This window comes from Fusarium fujikuroi, chromosome FFUJ_chr01 (genome assembly GCF_900079805.1).
Source record: "Fusarium fujikuroi IMI 58289 draft genome, chromosome FFUJ_chr01".
Classification (NCBI taxonomy): Eukaryota; Fungi; Ascomycota; class Sordariomycetes; order Hypocreales; family Nectriaceae; genus Fusarium; species Fusarium fujikuroi.
The window spans coordinates 5431658-5450909 of NC_036622.1; the positions used below are offsets into that span (position 1 = coordinate 5431658).

The 19252-nt window shown below is 48.4% G+C and overlaps 8 protein-coding genes; 4 read left to right on the top strand and 4 right to left on the bottom strand.

The window, feature by feature from the left end:
- Window positions 1-1786: 1786 nt before the first annotated feature.
- On the bottom strand, window positions 1787-2347 carry FFUJ_00423 (uncharacterized protein; the record flags this gene model as incomplete). The annotated part of the gene is made up of 1 exon (XM_023573310.1): window positions 1787-2347. The coding sequence occupies one exon, from the start codon at window positions 2345-2347 to the stop codon at window positions 1787-1789; it is 561 nt and encodes a 186-aa protein (XP_023425052.1).
- A 563-nt stretch (window positions 2348-2910) lies between these two features.
- FFUJ_00422 (related to beta-mannosidase) lies at window positions 2911-5526 on the bottom strand (the record flags this gene model as incomplete). XM_023573311.1 has 2 exons in its annotated part: window positions 2911-4968; window positions 5017-5526. The coding sequence occupies 2 exons, from the start codon at window positions 5524-5526 to the stop codon at window positions 2911-2913; spliced, it is 2568 nt and encodes an 855-aa protein (XP_023425053.1).
- An 842-nt stretch (window positions 5527-6368) lies between these two features.
- Window positions 6369-7598, bottom strand: FFUJ_00421 (related to GTP-binding protein rab4b; the record flags this gene model as incomplete). XM_023573312.1 has 4 exons in its annotated part: window positions 6369-7130; window positions 7181-7310; window positions 7416-7480; window positions 7536-7598. The coding sequence occupies 4 exons, from the start codon at window positions 7596-7598 to the stop codon at window positions 6369-6371; spliced, it is 1020 nt and encodes a 339-aa protein (XP_023425054.1).
- Window positions 7599-8776: 1178 nt separating this feature from the next.
- Window positions 8777-10149, top strand: FFUJ_00420 (probable homocitrate synthase, mitochondrial precursor; the record flags this gene model as incomplete). XM_023573313.1 has 4 exons in its annotated part: window positions 8777-8948; window positions 8999-9315; window positions 9367-9515; window positions 9573-10149. The coding sequence occupies 4 exons, from the start codon at window positions 8777-8779 to the stop codon at window positions 10147-10149; spliced, it is 1215 nt and encodes a 404-aa protein (XP_023425055.1).
- Window positions 10150-10633: 484 nt separating this feature from the next.
- FFUJ_00419 (probable 3-hydroxyacyl-CoA dehydrogenase) lies at window positions 10634-11532 on the top strand (the record flags this gene model as incomplete). XM_023573314.1 has 3 exons in its annotated part: window positions 10634-10671; window positions 10724-10979; window positions 11038-11532. The coding sequence occupies 3 exons, from the start codon at window positions 10634-10636 to the stop codon at window positions 11530-11532; spliced, it is 789 nt and encodes a 262-aa protein (XP_023425056.1).
- Window positions 11533-11973: 441 nt separating this feature from the next.
- On the top strand, window positions 11974-13112 carry FFUJ_00418 (related to formate dehydrogenase; the record flags this gene model as incomplete). XM_023573315.1 has 2 exons in its annotated part: window positions 11974-12163; window positions 12217-13112. 2 exons carry the CDS (start codon window positions 11974-11976, stop codon window positions 13110-13112), a joined length of 1086 nt encoding a protein of 361 aa, XP_023425057.1.
- Window positions 13113-16284: 3172 nt separating this feature from the next.
- On the top strand, window positions 16285-17310 carry FFUJ_00417 (related to aquaporin; the record flags this gene model as incomplete). XM_023573316.1 has 2 exons in its annotated part: window positions 16285-16608; window positions 16672-17310. The coding sequence occupies 2 exons, from the start codon at window positions 16285-16287 to the stop codon at window positions 17308-17310; spliced, it is 963 nt and encodes a 320-aa protein (XP_023425058.1).
- A 333-nt stretch (window positions 17311-17643) lies between these two features.
- On the bottom strand, window positions 17644-18216 carry FFUJ_00416 (uncharacterized protein; the record flags this gene model as incomplete). Its single annotated transcript, XM_023573318.1, has 1 exon — window positions 17644-18216. One exon carries the CDS (start codon window positions 18214-18216, stop codon window positions 17644-17646), a length of 573 nt encoding a protein of 190 aa, XP_023425059.1.
- Between the last annotated feature and the right edge of the window lie 1036 nt (window positions 18217-19252).

Below are 19252 nucleotides of genomic sequence, written 5' to 3' on the forward strand. Positions count from 1 at the left end.
CCAACAAAGGTTCCCACACCCAGGAAGAGATCAGGCTTCCGATCATAGATACGCGCCCCGGTTAGCCAGCTATATGTGCCTTAAGCCTTTGAGGCAACCCGAGCGGTAGCAGTGATATCCAATCACGCAAGGCACGAGGCTTCCAAGACTTCTAGACTACTCTCGCCTTTCTATGGATGGTGTTCTGCACACACCATATCGAGTTAAGATCTTCGAAAACGTTCGTGCATCAGCTTCCATCAATACATACTTCTAGCTCTTCGCTCTTGTTCGATTAATCACTTACGACCATTCACAACAAGAAGTTGCTTCTGCTACCTTCCTGTTCACGCCATAGTCGCCGAGATGCTGCATCAACATGATACAGCACGTCTATCATATGATATCTTGTTTACGCTAGAACACTGGGACACTGACCTTAGGTCGATTTCTCTGAACACAAGCAAGCTCTAGAGACCCTTCCATAATTTCTATCGTGACCAAGCTCCCCTCACTCGGTGACAGACCATGTTTATAACTCAAGAGGTGAAACAGCCAGGGGCAGGCATTTCAAGCCCGTTTAAAGCTATATGGACCTTTGAAATAGTAATCATTGGAGCCGCTACTGGCTCTCTTTGTCGTCCAGGTCCTCGTTATGGTCACTCAGTCTTAGGTGTGCCATCAAGGTGCTTGGAAGAAGCGGTCGGCATGTTTTGATTGACTCCGAAAGTTCAACCATAACCTACGATCTGTTTCTAGCAAGCGAGTCTGATTCATATACTGTTTGGAAAATGGAAAGCTAACCCCCTATGATCGTTCAGGGGATTAATCTTGACTTATCTGACGGGAATCCAGGTTCAAGATTTCAGTACCAACTCCGGTAATAATTCTTGACGAGAGCAGGTAATACTGATTTAGCATTGGAGGTCTGGTACTGGACTACGGTCTTCAGCTTCAGCATGAGATCTAGATATAGAGATGCAGTCCATCCCGTTGTCTTTCAAGATAGAGTTCTTAGGTCATGTTCATAGCGCCCAATCATCGACGCAACTTTGATGACGGTCTTATACGGACCTTGCATGAGGTAGTGATACGTTGTTATCTTGCCAACGCAGCGTGTCCTAGCCAAGACAGTGTATAGTCGCATTGCTCCGCAAAATGCCAGCTGCATCTCGGGATATGCTGCTTCGTATGACCAGGGGCTCTTCACACACGAGGTCTTCGTATTGATCATGTATGTTGTGTGCTACTGAGAAAACGACACTCGAGACTCGCTTGCACCCTCACCAGCACCCCCTATTGTCTCCCAAGTTCCTTGGTCTGAAAATATCCCTTACAGGCATCGGTACTCGTTCTGAATGCTTCAGTTAGGAATTTTGGAGACAAGAGAACACATCTGCAATTGACCGTGTGGGTTCTATCGGCCTTCAGCGCCAGTGTCTCCTGAGGTGCATACAATGCACCAGTGCCCCCGGAAACACGATTCATGGCTCAACTCATCGCGGTGCTGGCTGATTATATCTCTCTATATGTAGGCACCATCATTATTAACTGCCGGGCATACAACTACTGGATAGTAGTGCCGTCCTCTTGTGGTGTAAGAGTAGCAGCCCCTATTGGTTCCCATACAAGACGAGCAGGCACCTCACATTGCAAAGGATATGCACTGTCAGCTCAGCATGTTGGTAGTCACGCTGACACTGAAACATCGAGGCTTTGTCAGAGACAACCTTAATTCAACTACCTCAAGCTGACACAGACAAACAGATATTTAGCGACTCCATTTCCACCATGTCTCCTCAAGCGATCACATCGGACAGCCACTTGGCTCCTTATTCCCATCAGTCTGTCTCCCATCGACTTTACTACCATCGACCTTCGTCGGGGCCCCTTCGGGCATAGGAATACCAGGAACATCCTTGAAAACCGCAAAACTTGACGGTGTCTCCTCCAATACCGGGAAGTGAAACCCGCACTGCGGACACTGTTCATGAAGAACAGCTTGCTCCTCAGCAAGATTATACTTCTTATCCTGAGTATGATTACACACAGGACACACTCGAAGCAGTCTTGTCCCAACGAGCTCGAAGTTAGTAATGATGTCCTCCATAATAGCCCCGTTCGCTGCCCACTCCTTGCAGTATTTATGGTAGGTATTCTTGTGCCAGTCGTACAGAGCACCACGACTTGTCCAGAAACTGCATTCATTATACCAGCTTCTATCGTCAGGGTGTTCCCACCAGGTTAGGTGGAGAAATCCCGGGAGTGTCATAAGATGGCGACGTGTGTCGGCGAAGAGAACCTTGAACTTCTCGTAAGCGTCTGGGCTGGAGAAGCGGACTCTTTGCATGCTTAGATAGATAGGCATAGTGGTAGTATAATGTCTTGGGTCTTGAGAGGATGGTATAGGTTCGAGTTACTTCAAAGCTTCTGTGGTATGATTTCAATAAGGTCGAGCATTAAGTATGCAGTATTTGAAAGTAGTTGACGAGAATTTGGATTTTGATACTGCCATCCTCTCACTTTATACCTTACACCAGGATCTGGCTTCTTTTGTCATCTTACGTGTCGCACAGGACGTCTCAGGCAATTATTCCCATATCAAGAAAATAATAATGAAAGTATATGCGACTATTGGCTTATCAAATATTCAGGGAAGCGGGGGTGGTTAAGTTTCCTGATAAAGTTACGATAGCCGTCATGCTTGTGTGGCAACCACAAGTTAGACGTTTTGTGTGGATGGTAGCTGTTGGCTGGCTCGTAGCTTGCAGCTTGTAAGATCTTCATAGCTTAAGCCAATCGAAACTTGCTGTTCGTACAGCTGAAACACTTGAAGGTCCAGACAGAAACGACATCTCCCAAAGGTCGAGTGGCGCAATTACTATCAATTCAGAACTTCACATTTATGTAACATTAAGCACGTTCTGTCTCTCAATCGTGGACCTGCATCCCCAAGTACTGTGTCTTGAGGACAGTACCCTTCTTGGCACCCGTAATACCAATCTTGACAATCTCACCTGGGACGACGTCGACTAGATTGTCTTCAAACTTGACCTCATCGTCTTCGCTCAAGACTGCTAGTCCCTTGATAGGCACCTCGGCGCTGATCTCAACGTACTTGCATCCTTCAGAAAGCTCAGACTTGAGGTTCTTCGGCTTTTGGAAGTGTAGGTACTTCAGTGGCTCGGGCCAGTTGACATATCGTGCAATCTGTTTGCCGTCCTGGTAGAAGTAAGCTGCAACAACAGTCTTCGCCTCAAGATCAGCGTTGGGCTTCTCAACGGGGACATCCAGGATTTTGATTTCCGTCGAGCAGTTACTCTGGAGAACTAGATCAGAAACAACTGTTTGGGAGTATGTCTCCTTTCCGGTCTCAACGTCCCAGGCCTTGACAACACAGTCTACAGTGACGTCTTCCAATTTGAGGTTACTTCCCCAAATCTCAACCTTGACCTTTGTCTCAATATCAACCCTCGTATATTTGTTCCTGGGGTGCTTGTGCTCTCTACGTGTCATGCCAATAGTGATAGGTGCCATCTCCCGTTTGATGGTGAAGTAGGAATGCTTGGGTCGAAGGTAGTAATCACAGATGGCCCATGAAGTGACCGGCCAGCAGTCGTTGGTCTGCCAAACCAAGACACCACTACAATACTCCTTTTTCGGGCCCTGCCACTGTCGCTTCCAGAGCCGATAGGCTGAGGCTAGAGCCTCGGCTTGTAGCAGTTGGCTATAGTAGACGTAGTCTTCCAAGGGCTCCAACGTGAAACGGAAATTTTCAGCCATGTAAAGGCCCAGTCGACGCAACTGTCCATCTGCCTTGTTGTGAAAGTCAATCGTGGATGACGTAGAGAATCTCTCAGGATCATCTTTGCCTTGAGGGAGGAAAGCATCGATGGTCCTGATATCTGGGAAGCCTTCCATACCAAACTCGGAAACGAATCTCCCAACGAGCTTATCGTAGTCTTGGTACTTTTGTTGAGAGCCGTGCCACACATTCCATTGATGTATATCTCCAATAGTTGGGTCAGTGGTCACCTTGCCACCCCAGGGGCTGGCAATATGATAGACGGCATTTGGATGAAGATCTTTGCAAGCGTCTGGAAGTAGCTTTTCGTAAATATAGCGGGCAGGGAAGTCGGTCTTTAACCAGCTCTCTGGGTCATGGTCGTCGAAGTCGTACGTGAGATTCTCAGACTCACGCAGTTGGTAGTCCTCGTTGTTGCCAGCCCATAGAACAATTGATGGATGGTGGCGAAGTCGCTTGATATTGGCTCGAGCTTCTCGGTCAACAGACTTGAGTAGGTCAGGCCAGGCAGGGTAGTTGCCACAAGCGAACATGAAATCCTGCCAAACAAGGATGCCGAATTCATCGCAGGCATCATAGAAGACATCTTCTTCGTAGATGCCACCTCCCCAAACTCGGAGCATAAACTGATTGCCATCAGCAACGAGCTTGACCCAGTCTCGGTATTTCTCTTTCGCAATTCGAGGAATGAAGTTGTCTGCTGGAATCCAGTTGCTTCCACCGCAGAAGATCGGGATGTTGTTGACTTGAAAAAAGAAGCTGGTGCCTGGCTGGCCATCTAGCTCTCGTTCAACAAGTTCAAGCTTGCGAATGCCGATCTTCTTGGAGATTGTATCTATCTCGTTATCGTCCTCGAGAAGGATGGCCTTAATGGTATACAGGGGCTGTTTTCCATATCTGACTGGATACCAGAGAGCCGGATCTTGAATGTGGAACGTAGTGGTTGCGTCTTTGTCTTTTACATGTGCGGTTTCAGATGCAATCTTCTTTCCGTCTAAAGAGACTTCAAAGCGGACTCGTGAGGCTTTGCCTTCAACAGCCGCCTGAACAACAACATCCGCCTTCTTAAGAGACTTCTCAACTTCTGACTCAGTGTAGAGATCTGCGATATGAGACTCGTAAACCTCGAGGTTGATAGGTCTCCAAGGACCACATGTAAGCAAAGCAGGGCCCCAATCCCAGCCCTAAGGACTAGTTAGATACTATGAAACACCAAAGATGGAATGACCTACCCAGTGGTATTGCGCCTTTCTAACAGGCAGTCTTGAGCCATCTCCATTCCAGACAACATACTTGTGGTCAGGATGCTCTTCCACTAGCTTCCATCCTCTCAAATACGCCGCATCAAACGTGATGCGGAGCTCATTCTCGCCATCCTTTTTAAGATTCTTTGTGACGGCTACCCGTTCGGGAACAAACATGTTCTCGGTCTCAAGGATCTCTTCCCCATTCAACTCAACCTTGGCGAAGGTATCAAGACCATCAAAGGCCAAGACCGCCTTTGCACCATCATGAATCTCGGGGCTAGAAAATGTCGTCTTGTACACCCAGACAGTCTCTCCGACCCATTGAACTTTGAGCTCGTTTTTTCCAATATAAGGGTCAGGAATCTTCTTATGGTGTAAGAGGTCAAGATGAACGTTTGTTGGAAATTGAGCGACTGGTAAATAAGAGGAGTCGTCTTCTTTCCCCTGCTTGAATTGCCAGTTCTTGTCGATTGGGGTAACAGTGCGGGGAGCCATGACGAAACAGTCCCAGTGAAGCTATGATTGTGCAAGTTGCGAGGGAAATCAGTTCGGGGATTTATGAAAGAGTGAAGTCGAAGAATACAGAATAGGAATAGAAAGGAATGTTTTGATTGACGATCCAACCTTTTTGACGTGGAAGGAACCATGGCTTTAACCGGGCAATTTGCCAGGGCAGGTGCAAGTCATGATGACCCCGCGATGTAGGACAAATGCATCCAGGTACGGGCAATCCTCGTAAGACGCCTAATTCTTTTACCCAATCTCAGTGGTCAGTCTCTGAGAGACAACATGTTATTTCGACGTTTACGCTGCAGAAGAGCTTCCACAAGCGCTTCTGCGGCACGTCGATCCGTCACACCAATAAGCGCCAACTCCAGTTCTCCAATCCAAGCTGAATTCCGTGGCGATGAATGGTGGAATTTCAGTGGTGATGAGAAACTCACTCAGTTTTACTTGTGAATTTCACGTCAATATTAGACCACCACTTACACCCAATCTTTAGTATAGATGGTGTTGACCTTCACTGCTTGCTTCTCAAGAATAGAGCAACTGGTACTCAAATCAAACAGCAATGTCGAAGGGTGGTATCTTATCAAAGTCTTCAAGAAAGGGTTGTCATTACTCAGTACATTATTCGGACTCAAGTACAGCTCGCGAACTCGCTTAGTTGTTTGCAGTTCGCAGCTTCATATCGTCTATCCAAACGCCAAACACGCTGATGAACGAATGTCTTCCTAAACACTACCGGTCTAACCATGCAACCGGATATCGTCGAGCACTGCCTATCCATTACTGGGAGTTCCAAGCGGAAAAGAGGTAAAGTGTAACTTGAACAATCAACAACAACCACCTCCTCTCCGCCGATTGCTCAGCGTAAACACCTCTTCCCACTCCCGTAGTCCCCAGTTCTGCGTCCTGTTCTTTTTCCTCCTCCTTCTCAATCCGCTATGCCCATCTTCCACAGTGGCGCCTGTCATAGAACTCTTGATACTGCCTCCGTCACTAGCTGTGTTCCATCCACCACTGTCGCCATACTGGATCCCACTCGCTGGGTCATCTGGATCGATTTCTCCCAATTCAATCTTTGTGAGAATTATTCTTGCTAGTCTTTCGAAGATCTCGTCGACGCCCTCGCCGTTGAATGCGCTCGCTTCTGTCACCACTGATATTCCTGCTGTGCTGGCCCATCGACTGGATTCCGCTCGCGTAACCTCTCTGCCTTCTGGCGCGACTGTTGCCCTTTGCTGACTTCCTGCGCTTATGGATGCCCCGCGATCTCTAGTCGTGGCTGTACTTGTATAAGAGCTGCCTCCAGCGCCGAGCATACCAGATGTCAGTGTTGAGTTGGATGTGACGCTCGTTGGTGTCGGGGGCGGAAGACTTGTGTCGACGAGTGTATCAGTAAGATCTAGTTTGTTGCCAACGAGCATAAGACTCAGGTTCGGTGATGCAAGCGCTCGAGCGTCATTTAGGAAAGGTTGTAGGTTTCGGAAGGATGCGTGAGAGGTGAGGTCGTAGACGAGGATAGCGCCCGCGGCGCCTCGATAATAGGAGCGAGAGACTGATCGGAAACGCTCTGTTCCAGCTGTATCCCAAAGCTAAGTCCTATTAACGTGCTTTCTTTGTCGCGCGATTGAGTGTAATGTACCTGGAGCTTTATCCGTTTCCGCCTTGACCCGGTACCAACTTTGATGATCTTTGTAGCAAACTCTACGCCGATAGTTTGCGACGATAAGACTCTCCATTCATTCTTGACAAAACGGTGTAGTAGGCAGGACCTATAAAGGCACAAAACAGTCAGTCAAAGACTCTGGTGTAGAAGCGCTGCTGTCGCGAAAGAAAGTGTGCGATGTCGCTTGCTAAATGTTTCGATAATGACATACTTTCCAGTTCCGCTGGGCCCAAGCAATATAATCTTGGCCAGGTAATCATACATGCTCCCTAGCTCCTTATCATGGTCAGCCGCTTGGTATCGCGTCGACGACGATGTTCTTCTCGCCTACCTGCTCCCGAGCCGTACCCGAGCTCTCCTCGCTCGCGCCGGAGTGCCGGCGAGGCCTGGTCATTGCGGGCAAATGACGAGATGGCGGAAAATAATGGCGGATATGTTTTAGGCGGTCGGACGATATCGCATGTCTTGGCTCTCGGTTTGGTTATCGCGGTAGGTAATTAGGCAAGTGGAGTATGAAGAGGGTTGCTGTCGGATGTAGGTAGAATATAGAGGAGAAGTAGGGTGACCTTGTTCTTGTTTTTGTAGCCGTTAAAATTGACAAGAAAAGACGATGTAATGCGATCGATCCCTGGACATGGATGGAATGGATGTTTACATGCCCTGTTCTGTCTGCTCGGTGAGAGCGAGGGTGGGTCGCCCTGTAAATAGCTGGCGTCCTCGCTCTGTAACGGGAGATAGCGTCATTAGGTGATGATAACGTGACGATGTATCCGTAAATGGGAGCCCGATAACACCGCCTGAGCTCGAGTGGAGCGTTGTCAGTGCTTGAATTCTTGGGATAAGATAATTGGCTACAGATAAATAGATTTGCCGATCGGTAGAGATGCAAAATCTGGGGTTCTCGGGACATGAAATCTCTGATTTTTCTACTGACATGCAGCCTGATTCACACTAAATGCGTCCTCGCCTAGCGCCTTTGCTTGCGACTTGCGGTGCATCATGTCTGCATAATTGACAACGCGGTATTTGTCTCAGAGATTCAGTGTAGTTTCAACCCTGAAGTTACGAATTGAAACAGAAAATACAAGAATAGAACTGTGTCTTGCTATTCAGTTGACGTTTGCACTATTCCGGGTAAATAAGCTTATTACGTGTGGAAAGACTAAGACAGTCACACACAATTTTTAGCTGTCTGACCTAGGTAAAAAACAGAAGCTGGTAACAGCCAACATTCTCTTACAACTCCAAAATATTGTATACTGTAGGCCAGCCATAGAAAACCGACATATCATCTCCTCCAATGTTTACGCTGTACGTGGCATTGTTTGCCGTCAATGTAGCACCGAATGCAAGACCTGAGAACCTTATTGACCCATTGGCTCTTCAAATGGATACATCGATATTAGCCACAGGCCGATCTGCGGCCAATCTTGAGTCACCAAGTATGGGTCTACATAAAAGCCCCCTCCCGCAATTTTCTCTCCCAGCAGAGTCAAGCAAAGTAGACAGCATCAGCTAGCAACACGACACATAGATCGAACACCGCAAAGCCTTGATGCTAAAGCAGACACAATGCAGTCCGCCAACAACCCCATCTCCCACCATACCAGCCACACCATGGGCCAAGGTGCCGCCAGTAGCAACAGCGGCGACAATAGCTGCGGAGCGAATTGCGTGGATAACCATGTCGGCCATGCAATTGGCGATGGAGATGGGGTTGTCCGAGTCTCGGGTGGAGAGACTGGTAAGACTCTATGTGATAGACAATGTTGGTTCCCAGCTAATGCCTCATAGGAAACGATGGAGGCCTCGTCATGGAAGCCTCCGTAACGGATGTTGGTGTCAGCGACTTGAACCAAACTACTACTACTACTACTACTACTACTACCTACGATGAATCAGACGATGAGAGCTCCCTTGCGGACAGCTCCGGCTCCATTAGCGATGGACCCAGCTTTGGAGGAACTTCGATCCGATCCCTGGGCAGCATGTCCAACTGGAGCATCATCGACACTACTCTGCGTGAGGGCGAGCAGTTCATCTATGGCGATTTCGACACCGAGACCAAGCTCAAGATTGCTCGAGCGTTGGATGCCGTCGGTGTTGAATACGTGAGTTTGTCGAACAAGCAGACAGTAGATCTCAACTAACACATATCCCAGATCGAAGTGACCTCGCCTGCTGCTTCTCCTCAGTCCAAGTTGGACTGCGCGGCTATCTGCAAGCTGGGTCTCAAGGCCAAGGTTCTTTGCCATATTCGATGCAACATGGACGATGCCAGAATTGCAGTTGAGACCGGTGTCGATGGAATGTAAGTCGATTCAGCATCTCATGTAATTCTCACATACAACTAACATTTTTACCACAGCAACATGTGCATCGGTACTTCCACTCAGCTCATGACGCATTCCCACGGAAAGGATCTCGACTGGATCGCCGCCAAGGCGAAGGAGGTCATCGAATTCACCCAAGCCCACGGCATCGAGGTCCGATTCTCCGGCGAGGACTCTTTTCGCTCCGACTTCAGTGAGATTCTGAAGCTCTACTCGCTCATGGACCGTCTCGGCGCCCACCGCGTTGGAATTGCCGACACCGTTGGCGGCGCTTCTCCCCGTGAGGTTTATGAAAAGATCTCCACGCTCAAGCAGATGGTCGGATGCGACATCGAGACTCACTTCCACAATGACACTGGATGTGCTGTCGCCAACGCCTACACTGCGATTGAGGCTGGGGCCACTCACATTGACACCACTGTCTTGGGCATTGGAGAGAGGAATGGAATTACTTCCCTTTCCAAGCTCTTTCAGTGCATGCTTCAGATGGGCCATGACTCTGTTCTGGCCAAGTACAAGCTTGAGAAGATTCCTGCTCTCGAACAGCTTGTCGCTGAAGCCGTCCGCATCGAGATCCCCTGGAACAACGCTTCACTTGCAGCATATCTCTGAATGTAACAAGTCGGAGATCGCCTCGCAAGGCTAGAGCTAGATGGCTCAACTTACCTTTCTACTGCTAAGCTTTTAGTGAAGAGTATCAAGTAGTACTCATATAGTGAATTGAAAAATCCGTTTAAGATAATGCTGCCGTCGTGTATTCAAGTTACCCTGCACCATCATGTTGCCACAACAATTGGGTACAAACTAAAATTGATGCCGAACCATTCGGAACCTGCCATTATTTTGATTATGATGTCAAAAGTTCGATATTCTTCAATAGTCTCACTTGCACTGTAGATAATTGCAAGCATTTCATGACTTATGAGGACCCATCAAAGGTGACGAGTTGCCGAGGCATGTTCGGGTCAGCCACCCCCAGATTCCCCACGTGTGCTTAAATCGCCGAGATTGAATGATATCCCCAGGTTAGTTTGATACAAGCTCACTCCCCGTTCTTTTCATACTTTTTAACAATTTCATACATTCGATAGCCATCATGAAGATTCAAGACCGGACATTTGTCATCTCCGGAGGGTAGGCAGAGTCACATCAAAACACTCAATCACATGTCGCTGACTTGGTATAGTGCTTCTGGTCTTGGCCAGGCATGTGTTGAAGATATATGCGCCAATGGCGGTAACGTGGCCATTCTCGACATGAATGAGGAGAACGGCCAAGAACTAGTCAAGAAATTGGGTTCATCAGCCAAATTCTTTGAATGTAACGTGTTGGAGACAGAGAGCGTAACCAAGGCTGTCCAAGGTGCTGCACAATGGGCCAAAGAGACAGGGAAGCCTCTTGGGGGTGTGATTGCTGCAGCTGGTGTATCAACTCCTGCGACGGTAAGACTCTTCGAATTTGTGACTGGGTGTGTGAGTCTATAACTGACTGAATAACTAGATGCTCGACCGCAATGGTGCTGCCTTCAGCCTGGATGACTTTGACTTTGTTATCAATGTCAACCTCCGCGGCACAATCGACCTCGTGCGCCAGACTCTTGAGCACCTTGCAAAGGTAGAGCCTGAGGGATCTGACGGCGAGCGAGGTGTTGTCATCATGGTGGCTTCATCAGCAGCCTTCGATGGACAAAAGGGTCAAGTCTCTTATTCTGCTAGTAAAGGCGCTGTGACGGCCATGACACTTCCCATGGCACGAGATCTTGCTCGATACGGCATCCGAGTCGTGACTATTGCGCCCAGTCTGTTCGACAGCCGAATGACGAGTGTGATGCCCGAGAAGGTCAAGAAGAGTCTTGAGGGCGCGATGGAATTTCCCAAGAGAGCTGGTCAGCCCAAGGAGTTTGCGCAATTGGCGCGACAGGGAATTGAGAATGTCATGTTGAACGGTGTTGTTATTAGACTGGATGGTGCTATGAGAATGCCCAGCAAGATGTAAGATAGATCTTCATCTCGAATTATTGAGAGTCGTTGGATTTGTCAGATTCGAAATGTAATAATAGATTGGTAATTTGAATGATCATGTAATTCATTATGTTTCACTAGACACTGAAGCTTGGCCTTGTTCTGCCGAGAATAGCATCCGGGGAGCTATTGCGAGATCGGATCGGCATCCGGCAGAGAACTTAGCCACCTCACGACATTCGTAATCAACGTCACAACCTTCCGTTTAAAACTCTAGAATATCTTCACGAATAACAACTGAAAGGAGAATTAATAGCGGCTGCTCTAAAGAATTGACCCGACATCCCTTGCTCAGAAGCAACGGCCTGGCACAGTGTCTATAATACGACTACTTACACTGCTTACCTCTCCATTTAACTCATACGCCAACACAGCTACAGCTCTATCAACCACGAAACCTATTGCAGTTCCAACAATGGCTCCAACCAAAGTGGCAATTCTGGACGACTACCAAGGGGTTGCTGACCCCTTCTTCAAGAAACTAGACCCATCCAAGTATGAAGTCGTGTCTATCAAGGATACGTTGCTGCCTTACAACCACCAAGACAGCTCACAATCGAACAAGGATGCTCTAGTTGAGAGATTCAAGCCCTTCGATGTTATCTGTAAGTATCAAGTCTTGTTAGAAGGTCCGAGAATAAGCGGCTGATCGACCTAGGCACGATGAGGGAGCGCACACCCTTCCCTCGAGAGTTGATTGAGCAACTCCCTTCTCTGAAGCTTCTTCTCACCACAGCATTTCGCAACAGATCCCTGGACCTAGATGCCCTCAAAGAACGAGGGATCCCAGTTGCCGGAACAGTTGATAAGCCCCGTAGCGGCAAGCCAGTGCTCGCTGGCACGGGCAGCACCACTCAACACTGCGTCACGCTCATCCTCTCGCTCGCTCGAGGCATCGCCAGGGATGACGCCGCTGTCAAGGAGGGACTGTGGCAAACAGGTCTCGCGACTGATCTCTCAGGAAAAACTTTGGGTGTCCTCGGCCTCGGGAGATTGGGAAGCGCAGTCGCGAGGATTCTCAACGTCGCATTGGGTATGAAGATTATCGCGTGGAGCAGCAATCTCACACAGGAGGCGGCAGACGAGAAGGCCAGGGAAGCTGGTCTTCCTGTTGAGGATGGGGAGGGTGAGAAGACGTTCAAAGTGGTAAGCCGAGATGAGTTCTTCAGAACTGCCGACGTGGTGTCTGTCCACCTTGTCCTGTCTGATAGGACACGCGGCATAGTCAACAAAGAGGACTTGGCAAAGATGAAGCCGACAGCCTTGTTTGTCAATACCTCTCGCGGACCCCTCGTCGTGGAGAGAGATCTTCTCGATCACCTCAAGGCTGGCCGTATTAGGGGTGCAGCTGTCGATGTCTTTGAGCCGGAACCTCTCCCGGCCGACAGTGAGTGGCGCAACAAGAACTGGGGTCGCGATGGATCAAGTCAAGTTCTGGTCACCCCTCACATGGGCTATTGCGAGGAGGACACCATCAAGTCGTGGTATGAGCAGCAGGTTGAGAACATTGAGCGATGGGCTGCCAACGAGCCGTTACACAACGTATTCACCTAGGTATGATCGGCGAAAGAGAAAAGACAAGGACAAGGCTTCTGGAAGATGCTTATGTGCAGAACCGAGTTTCATCTCAACGGCAGAGGCAAAAGAAAATCCGAACAAACAAGCACGACTGCATACATCCATGACCTTGACAGTTCATCCTGATAGGCTCTATAGTCGAAACAATGGGAACGAATCCTTTGATATGCATGAGACTGCAGTTGATGATCGGCGCGTTTGGGACGGGCCTACCCGTTGTATCCCTGATGATACGACGGCCCCGGACTTTTTTTTTTGATATGCGTATGAAATGTCTCTTTCGTTGAATTTACACCGAATTGGAGCCTTGGACCCACGGTGATAGTCGTGGATCAAATGACCTACATGTCCATGGCTTTAGATCATGGCCCCATGAGTTCCCTCGTGGATTTACTTAACACATCCCCGTTCCTTCAGGCTGGAATGCATGTCTTGATTCATATACATGCAGAGGTGATGTGTTAGAGTATTATGTTCACGGGTGAGGATGTGCGATGTTTCGGACCTCGACTTCTGTATATCCAATGACGCTTGGTATTGTTGTTGATATTTTGGGTCGAAACGACTATCACACAGTCCTAGCAACTATTTGCTCCGTGATATGATCAACGAATGATTGATAGTCTTTGCCGCCATGTTTAGGTTCAGCAGACGTCTTTCGCAGCCCTAATCTACATTCATCCTACAGCATCGCAAGGCGGTTCTCGACCATGCCTGATCAAATGCCGAATTTCCACAATGCACTCGACATTACCAGTTGAGGCAGAATAACCGCTAGATTACATATCTCACCGCTAAAGGCGCTGAGGAGGCGTGTCTTGTTAATATCAGCCTTAGGAGATTCAGCTGGTATCGGGAACGGCGGCGCGTCCCTTTCTGGTTGCATTTGAGACATTGAAGCCTCGAAATCGAAAACGTGACCTTCCAAGCCTAGCTATTCTCGCTCTTATACGATTAAACTAGGCTAAGAAAAGAAGATCTCAGCATAAGACAGATGTGATTCAAGCCTCTTCAGGAACATGGCTTTTTTCGAGTCTTGGATTATTGATGTTAGTCGCTATGCTGGCCTCGTTTAATGGCGTGACGGTTCGGGGACGGCACGGAGCGATGGATCATATCGTTCGCTTCAGGGACTATCGTGGATCTAGTGGTAATAGTATCCTTGGAGTTGCAGATTTGCACTAGGATTTTAGGGCAGGGATGCTGTTTCTGGAGTATCGTGGCTATGGTGCTGGTGTTTTGGCCGCTTATGGTGGAGCAGACTTGGTTCATGGCTTGCTGAGAAGCAGCTGGAAAGACTGGATATGGATTGATACATGTCTCCTCTCTTCTCTTTGGTCTCTTTGATCTCTGTCAGATAACGGGGTCCGAGTATCCTATCCTGTTGTTCCCCGCCCCCTTGTCTCTAAACGGGACAGTTGCATCACGATCTCTACCAGGGTCAAGGATCTAGGCCCTGTAAGCTCGTTGGACTATTGAGCCCTTGTCTGATGGGGATTGTGATTGAATCCGCATGTCGCAAACGGAGGACTCTTTTGGAAACCCGATTCTCTGGACCCTTTTATTATTGTTTTTGTCTCTAGCCTTTTTCGCTGAGTCGGCCTCTCTGAGTCGAGTCTCGAGGACATTTCATTCCGATGCAAGAAAGCGGAATAGACCCAGCCAATAGAGTTGATAAAAATAATTGCAGAAAGTGACGTCGCTTAGATGGTACAAAGTTAATTTTGCAGAGACACAACTGAAGTTAGGCTACAAGCTCAAAGCCCTCAACGTCATGAAAGATGCTGCTCTAGCTTCAACGGACCATGGTGTCATAGACGCTACATCTCTTGAAGCAAAGCAGATGACCGTTGAAGAGAGCCAAAGCCAAACGGCACAAGAAGGGGAGCTTCGTCGATGACTCGATGGTACCTGGTAACTAGAGCACGCCCGCCCGTTGAATCTAAATGGTACTTGCCGCCGTTGACAGGCATGGATGATACTGGCTAGGCCTGGTTCACTCATGCTCATACTCTTTCTCATACTGTGGTGATTGTGGATGCGGATGTGCATGTCTTCGGACTGCTCTTTTGGTTAATAAGATATGTAATTTTCACATGCGGGGATAAGCGAGTGAGATCAACTGAAGCGAGCTGAAGAGACAGATGAAACTTTCCTCTTCCCCTCTGGAACTAGCCCTTCCAAGCTCTGCTTGCCCGAGACGGACCCGTCAGCGACATTCTCCCTCTGGTGCAAATGGTCCAACTTACACGAGAAAACTTGAACCTTCTCCACACGTCATGAGAGCTTTCAGCTTCAGTACCGTTGCGCTTTACCCTTAGTGATCTAGTTTTCGGATGTCTCGTCTCAATATTCCATCGCCACGACTCACCAGCTGAGGGAGCGGCAATAGTCGCCTTTTTTTCTCTTTTCATGTATGCGGGTACGCCTTGAAAAAAAACAAAACGCCATCTCCGACTAAAGTCGATGTGCCTTGTGTGTGCTGACCTGTAAACATCATCACCCAGAGAACAGTAGTTGACTTGATACTGTGGTAAGCAAATAGTGTGCTTGGATGATCAACATGATGCTTATATGCTTGGTTTCTCAAAGCCACTGTAACTATATCCTAGACAGCATCATGTTGGGCAGATAGACATGAACAAAAGGCCCCCGTTCAGATAACCCCCAGGAACCTTGTCCGTGAAGGACAAGCAATCACAAAGAAAGGCTATCCCCGTAGCGTAACCCGAGTTACACCTCTCCTCTCCTCTCCTCTCCTCTCTCGGGAGTATCAATATCAGAGTCAGACTCCATTCCGTGTCGTACCCTACCTAAGGTACCTACCCTGCCGATGTGATGCCCACCCCCGATGAGAGCTGAGATGCAGATGCGGCTACTACACTCAGGGACGACGCCACTTGCACCGTTTGGTCTGAGGTGTGGTTCGATTGAAGATATCATTGCTCGGGAGGTTATGCCCTTCCCTCCTGCTCGTTCTTGCTCTCCTCGATATAAAATCCCCGAGTACGCCATCGAAGACACTCTCTTTTGTCAGGTCCCTTAGCACCAGCTGCCACCTCTTCTCACCTCACCATTCCTGAGCGTCCTACTCCTCTCCCTTTCCTATCATACACGCACCATCACAAAGCACTGAAATCAAGTCACAATGGTTCAATTCACTCGTACCGACACGGGCATGTCTGGCTTGCCTACTGAGGAAGCCGTAGCGGATCGCAGAGCAGGCAGTCCCATCCCCAACCGTGTAAGAAACGCCATCGTCATCGTCCTCGGCGAATTCTGCGGAACCTTCATGTTTCTTCTTCTCTCCTTCATCGGTGCCCAGACTGCCCTTGTTACCAACAACCCTACCAATTCTACTGCCCCCTTGGAGCCCTTTTCATTGATGTACATTGCTGCTTCTTTCGGTACTGCTCTCGCCGTCAATGTCTGGATCTTCTATCGTGTTAGTGGTGGCATGTTCAACCCGGCTGTAAGTGACACTCGCACCAACTTGTTTGATTGACTCACATGCTCACTCTTTTTTCTTCTCTAGGTGACTCTCGGTCTGGTCCTCGTCGGCGCTGTACCACCTCTTCATGCCCTTGCTATTATCCCTACACAACTCGTTGCCGCTATCGCCGCTGCGGGAGTCACCGACGGTCTCCTCCCCGGACCCCTCCTCGTCACAAATGCTCTCGGCAATGGTACAAGCATTGCTCAGGGTGTTTTCATGGAGATGTTCCTCACTGCTCAACTTGTCTTGACTGTTTACTTCCTTGCCGTTGAGAAGCACCGCAGCACACATCTGGCCCCCATCGGCATTGGTATCTCTGTCTTCATCGCTCATATCTGCCTGACAAACTGGACTGGCACATCTATCAACCCTGCTCGATCCTTTGGCCCTTCAGTTGTCGCTGGTTTCCATGGGTATGATTGGATCTACTACCTTGGTCCCTTCATGGGCTCTTTCCTGGCCTTCGGCTGCTACAAGATCTTTAAGGTGCTCGAGTATCAGACCGCCAACCCTGGCCAGGATGATGACGATTTGGAGAGGGGTAGCAAGCATCACTTCTTTGACCATCACGAGAAGGAGCCCATCGCTCACTCCCAGACCGACACTCTTGAGCCCAAGGACCATGGTGCTGCCCCACGAAATGATAGCGTCATTGATGGTCAGATGAGCCATGCCTAAGTTGTTCCCGGCGATCGGGGCTGCTCAAACCACATGTCCAGCACTGGCTGTATGACTGTGTGAGAAGTACAAGATTACGAGTTCCGTTACACTCTATCATGGTACAGCGGGCTCTGACACAAGGCTGGATCTATGTGTTGAACCATTCACTACTACATCGTATCAGTGTATGTAGCGCGACGATGAATTTCTAATGGGTGTTGTTGGGAAAGGAATGGAGGGGAAATTTGAGCATACGAGGAGGATACATGATTGAACGAGGACTTTTTAGCATGGGTTTCGGAGTACATACAGTTTCAATAAGAAATCTTGGCTTGCTAAATATAGTGCAGCTCAGTTGCCCCGATTATCTTGAAAGTCGTTCCACTCGTCGTCGTCCTTGGCCGTCAATCCTATCGCCTCTTCCTCCTCGGGACTCCCAAGGTTCTTCACCCGCATACAAGCCTGGAAACCAACAAAAGCTGTCCAAAACGGCAGTGGGATAAAGGTTATAACACCCCCGATGTATACTATATAAACCACAAACCCAAGGTATGATTGTATGAATACGAGAGTTTTGTTGATGGGTCCGTAACCCGAACCAATGAGGTCTGTGAAAACCACGCCGGCAACCATTAAAATGCCAAAGACCCAGAGGATACTCAAGACTGGAAGGACCATAGCCCAGTCTCTCGTTTCATAGAAGAACCGATGGAAACGCCTGGTCCATGGGGCCAGAACAGGTATGCGAGAAGCTGTGGTGAAAAGGAGAAACAGCTCAAATGTGAAGGGGAGAAGCAGGAAAAGGAGACGGAAGGAAAGTGAGTGTACGAGAAGTTGATATGTTTCTGCGAACAAGAGGAAGCCAAATTGGTACGACCATAGGCCATAGACCACGGTCTTGAAGAGAGATCTTTCGGTCGACATTGTGATATTGCGATGAAGTTGAGATGAGATGTTGTTGGTTTTGAAGTTGACGCAGGGAGCGCTGATCACTGATTACTGTGCCCCGCTGTGCCGCTTGATGGATGATCCTTGTTGCAGATATGGAAATAGCACGGCAACAAGAGCCGTTAGTGATAATCATTACGTGTGAATCATTTTGATCTTTGCAATTCAATGTTGACATTCTGCTATTAGTTTCGACAATTTTAAATTATTATTGGGAAGTACACAGGGAGTTGGGAGAGAAGAGTTTGACCGTTAACAGCCTCTAAGCTGCAAGAGACACATCAAGCGCATGCAAGTCCCACTTACACAAGCATCCAATAGATTACCAAGTCAAGACCAGAAGAGTCAGTTCTATGATGCACAGAGATTGTTCTCGAGTGCTTGGCTCAATGCTGTAGAACTGATCGATCAAGTTATTGGATGTGACAGTTTCGCATATGCATGCATCGATTGTCATGTAAAAGATCACAGGCAGTGCTTGGCGACCAGGACATACACAGAAGTTGTGTTAGTGAGAGGCAACATATCGGCTGAGAAGAAGATGATGCAGGTGCAACAATAACTGCAGATATGACAGTTAGAGGTTAGGGTTATAGGAGCAGTTGTCCCGTGTCTGGAGGGATATTGTAGTCGATGTAACAATATTGGACTGTAACATGAGAGAGTAATCAGGTGATATATATTCATCAGAGGGCGGGCACGGTTCTTTGTGACGTAACACCATGTTAGGCTCGTACTGACTCTATAATTTCAGAACCATCAGATCTGGCTGTAAGTAGAGCATCCACTGCACCGGGCATCGATGCTTCTCTTCGGCCGCAAAGTGGATATTATCGGGTCCGTTCGACCGAGGTCGTCAATTATGGCCTGGAGAAAAGGATACTTGATGTATGTGAAGCGACATTGAATGAGATGTTAATTAATGACCGAAAAGGAATTGAATGAGTAGAGAGACAACAAACAAGGTTTTGAGTGCTCCATATATACCGAGATAATATTTTATCAGATGCCG